At 39.6% G+C, this 9013-nt stretch overlaps 1 protein-coding gene across 1 annotated transcript; it reads right to left on the bottom strand.

Moving 5' to 3' along the window:
* Positions 1 to 676: 676 nt before the first annotated feature.
* On the bottom strand, positions 677 to 2998 carry LOC136797757 (uncharacterized). The gene has a single exon (XM_067054347.1). The coding sequence runs from the start codon at positions 2996 to 2998 to the stop codon at positions 677 to 679; it is 2322 nt and encodes a 773-aa protein (XP_066910448.1).
* Between the last annotated feature and the right edge of the window lie 6015 nt (positions 2999 to 9013).

The following is a 9013-nucleotide window of genomic DNA, read 5'->3' as shown; positions in this document are numbered from 1 at the left end:
ATCTGAAATATTTTAGCAAGAAGGTAATTATTTCCCCTTTTCTAATTAGACATTAGTTCATTTTACACTCCCCTCAAAAGGGGAATTATTTACTTTGTGGAAAGATCAATGTTTGTAGCAATCTTACCAAGACCAGTTATTATATCAGAGTCATCAGCTCTATGTATTACACCCAAACCACGTACAGCTCTCGATGTTTCACGAAAGACATTTTCGTTAGCATTTCTGTATCGGATGTTCGCTTTTCGAGGTAAACCATCATTCGAAAGCTCCAAACTGACAACCTGACCATACGTATATGACTGACATATAATAGAGTCGATTTTTCGAAATATGATAACGTCACCAACATTGATTGAGTCATTGATAAACCACTTTTGTTGCTTCATAAGCTTGGGTACGTGTACGAGTAACCAAACTTCAAACCAGGTTTCATAGATTTTCTGGTTCTCCTTTAAAATTTTCGTCGGATTTTCACTTGTTAACATAATACCATCAGGACATCTTTCGTTGTTTCTTCCAAGTAGAAGGCGATTAGGTGTGATAAGGTCCATAACTTCAAAATCACCTGTTATGTTCCCAATTGCCAATGGAAGATTATTTATCGTATTAGCAATGGTTGCTCCAAGGGTTTCCCACTGCATCAGCGAGAGTCGATGGTTGTGAGCATTTTTCTCTATCGAAAGGTCGAAAGGTTGATTTCCTTTATCTTCCTCTCGACCTTGCCATGGAAGTTGAAATCGATCTTCCTGTTCGTCATCAGCTGAGATTTCAGATCTCGAATGTCCAGTCTCATGTCTTTGCACCCCTTTACAAGTTGAGTACCTTCGTCACAGAGCAGTTTGGCAGGGAATCCGTGATCACATGCAAATCTCGTAAAAGCAAGCATGAAAGCTGGTGTTGAATAATCGTCCATTAATTTGATCGAAACAGCAGACGTTGAGCAGCAACAGAAGACCACAAGCCATATCTTAACAGTCGTTCGTTTATGTTGTGGGGAATATGACATATGTGGTCCTGAGAGATCAATTTGGGAGTGGAAGAAGGCTGGTGCGATGGTCAGGTTTGAAACTGATACTGGGCCCATTGCAATGTTAACTGTCCGCTTCATGAGGTATCGACATCTCTCACATGACTCGCGCACTTGTTTCACCAACTGCCTCCCCTCGATTATGTACGCTTTCATCAAGACAAAACGGTGAGTTGTCTCAATGCCAGAGTGTTTGACTGTTGGGTGATTCCAATGCACATCCATGACAATGCTGAATGCCACAGGTGAGTTCTTCTCCAGAATTGGCACACAGAAAGACGAACGAGTGAGATCCTTCATCACTGTTGTGAATTGACCAACGATGGATACTTCTTGCTCGGGAAGAATTCGACCGGTGTAAACAAGAATACCATCTTTTTCTCTGGGGATCTTTTGGTATTGTTGTGGTTTCAGGAAGTGTTTGACTTCTATTGTTCCTTTCCTAAAGAAATATGATTCTGCATCCTTCATCAAATCTTGACTTGGTGGCTTAGAAGAATGCTTAGATTTCCGAGTTTGATTGATGAACTTCATGACAAAGGTAAGGATTCGAATAACCTTCTGAAAACAATGTTGATTAGGATCAATAATGTAACCTGAGAATTTGTAGCGTTTCTTGAATTCGTCTAACCATTCAGTCGTAGATAAGTGGACTTCGAATTGATTGACGGATAACTCCTTTTTGATTTCTGAGAGTTCGCTTTGTTCCAATGTGATCTCTTCAACACGTTTTGCCGGAAATTCAGACTTTGGTAGATGCATCCATGGTTGACCATTGATCCATGGAGATTCTGGTTTGACATCATGAATTGTTGCTCCTCTTCTAATGCCAACATCAACAACCATTTGTTTTGACCTGATATGGTACCATTGATCTTTGGTGGTGAAACGATGTATCTCGATGACTCTGCTCCTAACCCATTGTTTCAAGGTTTTCTGGTCATTTGATATCCAGTGTAGTGATATCTGGCTGTCTGTGAATTTTGTGGATGATTTGAAGAAGGATTTGAAAGAGCGACGAACAATCTCTCCTGTATGAGCATTGATCAGCGATGCCATTAGTTCAGCACGAGGAAGTGTCAAATCTTTTGGAACCATTCGTGAACGTGCAAACACCAATTGACAAGAGAATGTTCCATCCTTTCGAAGGAATCTAGCATAGATGCCAACACAGATAGTTGTTTGACTGGAATCACCAAAATCCAAGGTTTCAACGTCAAGTGAGACTGCATCTTCTGGGACCACAAGGCGTTTGAATCTCAAATGATTGATTTCGGACATCATCTCAAAGTGGGATAACCAGACTGGTCTCAGTTCCTCTGGTATTGCATCATCCCAGCTGAGTTGGCGATCAGTTAATTCTCGTAAATCAATTTTCATTGCAGCTATCAATGGGACAATCTTTCCGGTTATGTCGAATATCTCTCCAACTTTTGATAGACAGTGTCGACGTGTCAGAACATCAGGAATCAAATTGGTTGAATTGGAACTTTTCTTACCTCTACGTTTGGGCGCAAAGTTGAGATCTGGAATAGACAATGACAATTCGTCAGATTTGGAAAACCACTTCATTCCACCAACACCAACGGAAATGCCATCTTCAGTCAAATGTGATGGTGGGTTTTCTCCAGAAATTGTGATGCCTTTCAGATTGAAAGCACCTTTGGATGTTACAATTTGAAGCTCATCAGCACGTTTGTAAGCTTCTTCTTTGGTGTCAGTTCCAGTAATGCAATCATCCACATATACGTCTTTTTGGATGATTTGGTTGACTTCAGGGTACTCCTGGCTGTTCATTTCAGCAATACGTCTGAGAGCGAATTCCGATTGGTTACCACTTGATTTAATACCATAGATTAGAGTTTTGATAACTTTCTCTTTCGGAATTTTGGTAGGATCCAATTCTTCATTCCATAGGTAACGTTGCAATGTCCAATGATCTTGGTGTAGTTTGACAGTATTGTACATCTTGCTTACATCGCTGTGGATACCTACAGGGTGTATTTGAAATCGGATCATGAGATCTTGTAGTTTGTTGAGGTTGTTAGTTCCCTTTGCTAATATGTCGTTCAAACTGTGTCCGGATGCTGTTGGGTGAGAAGCATCAAAGACAATACGGCATGGAGTGCTGATGGATGAAGGCTTCCATACAGCTCGCCAAGGGATGAAGTTCTGGATACTGCTTAAACGCAGCATTTCTTGTTGTGAAGATGGAAGGTCTTGGACCAAGGGTCTCCAACTTCTTCTCTGAAGTGATGATGTCATCTTTGTCCTGTTTGTTCTCTGGTTTGCAAAGTTTCTTGAGCTGCTGGTTGTAAACCTTTAAAGCAATGTCTTTATTTGGTGCCAATCTTGAAGGGTCTTTAATCAGTGGTAAGGTTGCAGTCACAGTGTTCGTTTTGCTATCAAAGGATACTGAGTTGTTTATGAGTTCTTGTTCAGCTTCCTCTCTGATGCTCAAATCATGAGTATGATCTGATTCCTTGCATGTCCTGCAGCTGCGACATTTCACACAACGATATGTGATTTCTGTTCCTGTGGTTTCAACTTCGTCAAAGCGTTTCAGTTTGGATGTGAAGGACAGTCTCTTCAGATCAGGGTTAATTTGTACACCCCATTTATAGAGCTTCAATTGATCGGTGAAGAAATCCATTGCTTGATCTTCACTGAAGTAGGATTGGTGGATTGCTGTAAAAATCTCATGGGGTCCTCCGATTACTCCCCTTCCACCATCGGCGTTCTTGAAAACAGATTCGTAGATACCCAGACCAGATGGTAGCTGATAGATTAACTTGGGATGATAACGAATATACTTCATACCTATCATCATATGGACGTCGCCACCAACCACTGGTGCAGGTTTTGGAAGAGTTGTAGAGGAGCCACTTGCGATGTGTGACTGCTTGATGTCGTTCATGACTTCGCTCAACGGGTACTGTGGAAATGTTTCTGTAATAGCATCCATGCAGATCCCACATACTGAAGCTTGTTTTCCATCAGCTAGTGGTAAGTGAATGCTGTAAATTCCATTGTTGGTTTCTGTTGATGTACCACCAACACCTCCAATACGCATGGTTCCTGATGACACTTGGGTTGCATTGTCACCAAGGAGTGAGATTGCTGATTTTTTGACGATAAAATCACTGCATCCATTGTCATAAAATATGGTCATACGATTCTTGTTAACATTGATAGTTTGAAGTAAATAGATACCTCTGTGCTCGTCCTTTGGTGTTGAAATGTTGGATGGGAAGGCAGCATGAAAGATACTGATGTCCTTTGCAAATCTTGGTAGGTTGGCACTCTTCATGTATCTGTCTTTGAAGAGTTGAAGAACATCTTGATTTTCCTGTGAGTTTTTGTGCTCCTCACAGACCAGAACATGTTTGCGGATTGGATACTTCGCATGTGATGGATGTGGACAGGTGAATGTGCTTTGACATCTCCCATCTCTATGTCTTCCGGATGAAACATCAGCACCAGGGAACAAGCATTGGTGACAGAAGTCCTTCTTGCGAAGCAATGAATATCGATGTCCAGGTGTCATCTCGACGAACTTCTTGCAAGTGAAATATTGGATGAGTTGCATCTTGTTGGGTCCATTGGTTGCGATGTGGTCATCACTGCCGTCAGGACTGTGACAGATTGAACATGTTGGATTCGGCAGTGGACCAGAAGTGTGTGCCTCGATTGCCTCTTGAGTCTGAATTCTTTAGAGGTTGCTTTTTCTTGGAATCGGATGCCACTGAATTGAAGATAAGTACTTTCTGTTGTTCGAGCTGTAGTTCCTTCTCGAGAAACTTAATGAATCTCAACCATGTTGTTTTGGGGGATAACGTTTCGTTGGAAATTGAGGTTAGCCATCTGGTCAATCTGGTAGTGCCAATGGTGCGATAAATCTGGTTCAAGCCATCACCGTAGAATAAATGTTCTTCTATATTGTGTTCGACGGCAAGTTTCATCAATTCTTTGATAATATTGATAAGATTGTTGAGAGAGTTGATGAGATTGTCAGAATCTTGTTTGCGGTTGAGCGATTCATTTTCGGTGAGTGAATGTAATTTCTTTGATAAGAGTAGTTTGGTGTCACCATAAGCAGACTTCAGACGCGACCACATCTCGTCAATGTCATCTAGGGTCGTGACGAGTGACAGGGCAGCACCTTTCAGTAGATTGTTTTTCAGTAGGTCTGGAAGCATATGATGAGGGGTTGTACGATGATAAATCTTTTCGAATGCTGTTTTGAACGAATAGATATCCATCGGACTGTCGTAGCCAGAGAATTTGTCAAGACGTATGTTGAGTTTGGACTCATCGAAACTACGTTGTTTGTAGACATCTCTTGTGGTGAGTGAGTCATTGAGCATCTCTTGGTATTTGGCTTCTGATTTACAGAGTTCTTTATGCTGTTTGCCTATCTCGTCTAACTTATCGAGAAGTTCTGTGTCGTTGATATCTGATTGTAGTAAACGTTCATACCTCTCCGAAATTTGGATGACTGTAGTTGCTAGGGATGTCGAAGAATTTTTCAGCTCGATGAGTTGAGCATCACTTATTGCGTCGAAATCAGGTGATAAACTGGACTTGACGAGGGCCATACTTTGGGTGATGGAATCAATGTTCATGTAGATACGTTTGTACTTTGCATCATCAGAAGACTTGAGAGATCTTTCTTGACTTCGATTGAGTTGTCGTTTGAGTTTAAGACAAACTCTTTGATGGTAGCAAGGGTCGAGTTGATGAATGATAACAGCTTGGCATCTTCTGGACTGGGATCGTCAGTGGTTTCGTCTTGGTTGAGAACGTCCAAACGATATTGACGTAATTTGAGTCGAAATTGTTCAAGTCTTTCAAGCGTTTCATCTAACTGTGGTATTGGACAACCATCCACTTGAACTTCATCAACGATATCGGTTACTTGCTCGGACATGAGCATGACATCATTCATTACGGATGTCATTTTGGAAGAGCAATTTAACGTTCCAGCTCTGGTGGAATCGATGGAAGATACGATGTCTTCAAGTGAAGAGGAATGGTCTTCGAGTGATTGCAAAATAGATAGTAAGGATAATTGATGTACCTCAACAGATTTGATGATTGGTTGAAGTGTGAGTTGATCGGCTGAGGATCTTGAAGTGAGTTGATCGGCTGAGGATCTTGAAGTGAGTTGATCGGCTGAGGATCTTGAAGTGAGTTGATCGGCTGAGGATCTTGAAGTGAGTTGATCGGCTGAGGATCTTGAAGTGAGTTGATCGGCTGAGGATCTTGAAGTGAGTTGATCGGCTGAGGATCTTGAAGTGAGTTGATCGGCTGAGGATCTTGAAGTGAGTTGATCGGCTGAGGATCTTGAAGTGAGTTGATCGGCTGAGGATCTTGAAGTGAGTTGATCGGCTGAGGATCTTGAAGTGAGTTGATCGGCTGAGGATCTTGAAGTGAGTTGATCAGCTGAGGATCTTGAAGTGAGTTGATCGGCTGAGGATCTTGAAGTGAGTTGATCAGCTGAGGATCTTGAAGTGAGTTGATCGGCTGAGGATCTTGAAGTGAGTTGAGGGACCTTCTCTCCAGTATTGTTGAAGATACGGTAGTTGATACGAGGATTTCGTCTACCAGACATACATACAGTGCACTTTGTTTGAATGTGCCGTGTCAGACTGCACACGAGCGGGGAATGGTTTGGAACAATCAAAATATCGGTAGCATGTCAACTATCTTTATTGATATCAGAAGGTTCAAACTAGAAAAGTAAAAAATGACAAACATAAGGACTAGAAAAACAAAAAACAAAACAGAAATTTTCTAAGTTCAGAGGCTAGTGTAGTACTAGCCAAAGATGGCTCAGAGAAAGACAAGTCTTAAGACAAAACACTATTATCAAATTCATTGTATAATTATATGATGTAATAGTATAAAGTAAAAGTGAAAGATAGACTAAATATATCTACCCTAACCTAAGTCCAGTGCTGTGCCTCAACACTGGACTGGTGAGCTGATGGGAGAACAAAAAGCAAAACAAAAATGTGACCATGCAAAAAGGTTGCAAAAAGAGGAGTGGCAAAAGAAACTTACTAAATTTGCCACATGTGTGAGCTGGTGAAAATAGCCAAAAGAAAACACTACTGATGTGTTTTCTGATCAGTGAGTGTGTGTGCAAGTCAAGTATTAACAAAAATAAAAAAGTGTGTTAAATTTGTTGCATCCGCTCAAGAAAACATACATCTTGTCTCTATGAAGTATTCTCAAGAATGAATAGAAAAATGACACAAATCAGCTCTTATATGCATGTGTGAGAAATCACTGCAGACCAATTATAAACTAATTATAAAAAGAGAAACGCTTTTTACTAAGAATATTTAAATCTAAGAAACATATTTTAATGCAAAATAAATGTGCTTATAAAGAAAATAGAAAATGATACTTTTTATAGGAAACTAAGTATCTGAAATATTTTAGCAAGAAGGAAATTATTTCCCCTTTTCTAATTAGACATTAGTTCATTTTACAACATGTTGCAAAGATGCGACCCATGGGCAAATTCTAGATGTATTCTCAGGTGCCAAATAAACGGGGGGAGGGGGTTCGAATAAACGGAGGGGTTGGATAATTTTCGAAATTTTAATAGACGGACGGGGACCTAATTGCCGGGGGCATTGGAAATTGTACTTCTGAAAATCCAAAAAAAAGGTAAATACAAGCTTTTTGGAGCAAAATAAGGGGACTTATTTTTGCCAACTGAAAATATTCTTAAAAATGAATAAACGGGGGGGTCCTAATAAGGCCCGGGGGGTTGGAAAATTTTCGAAAAATTAACAAGCGGGGGCGGCCCGTTTATTTGGCACCTAAGAGTAATGGGCTTTTGCAGAAAAGATTTTACCCCCACTGTTGAGGATATTGATTTTTCGAAGTATCGAATCCCCTGGATATCCTACCTTATTAGTAATATTATTAGATATCCACTCTTAAAAATATCCTCTTTTATAAAGATGTATATCATATTTTTTACTTGAAAAGACACACCCCTGGATATCCGTTTCCTTGTGGATATTTAACCACCTGGATGTCTACTTTTGAACAAAAATCGTTAACCCCCTGGATATCCGATATCCTCAACAAGGGGACACGGACTATTTCTGGAAAAGCCCAGGCTTAGGAAAAAAAATTTAAAATCAAAACCTACAAAAACAATGGTAATTTTTTAAACACTTCCTACGTGGTTCTCGTACTTGACTCTCTCTAATTCGATTTTCAAGAGGAATTAAGTTTTTATAGAATGATTTACCGCTGTCTTGTTTTAAAAGATTTTTAATTTCTAATTTTATTCTAAGCTGGAACCTCCCCCTGACTCGATCAGGCTAAAGTTCAAATAGCAAGTGGTCCCTGTCTATGCGCTTTTTCTGAAAACAAGATTTGAAGCTTACATACAATAGACCTTTCCCGAAACCTATCACGTGATCAATTTTATGACGTCATCTCAAAATTTAAGCTTAGAATTTCAAAAAGATTTTTTCTTTAACAGATACACGCTTTTTTTTATAAGAATACACTTTATAAGAATGTCCATGATGAAAATGGCCAAAAAATTAAGAATATGCTAATAATATCACCATCATTGAATTTTGCTACTCGAGCTAAGAATGCCATTTTTACAGCATTTTAAATTACAAATTGTCAATTACCCCCAAGTAAGGCTCACTCCTTTCACAAAAATGCAATCCCATGCTTGAGAAGTATGTATTAAATGTTAAACCTAGTCTGAATTAGGGCCCTAACCTAAGAATATGCTGTAAGAATATTTTAGGATGATTTTCCCAAAAAGGTTAAGAATGGCATACAAAAGTGAGTATATTGTGAAAATTTCAAAGTTTTTATTGCTTCACAATAAATAGGCTTAAAAAATCATGTTTACATGAAAACGAGGCGGGGTATGGAAAATGATAGGAGGCCTATAAAATAAGAGGAATTTTGTAGAAAACGAAAGTGAAATAT

Source organism: Clytia hemisphaerica, unplaced genomic scaffold, assembly GCF_902728285.1.
Source record: "Clytia hemisphaerica strain Z4C2 unplaced genomic scaffold, Clytia hemisphaerica genome assembly, whole genome shotgun sequence".
NCBI lineage: Eukaryota > Metazoa > Cnidaria > Hydrozoa > Leptothecata > Clytiidae > Clytia > Clytia hemisphaerica.
The sequence above is the reverse complement of the archived record's forward strand: the minus strand, read 5'-3'. Positions and strand labels throughout refer to the sequence as shown.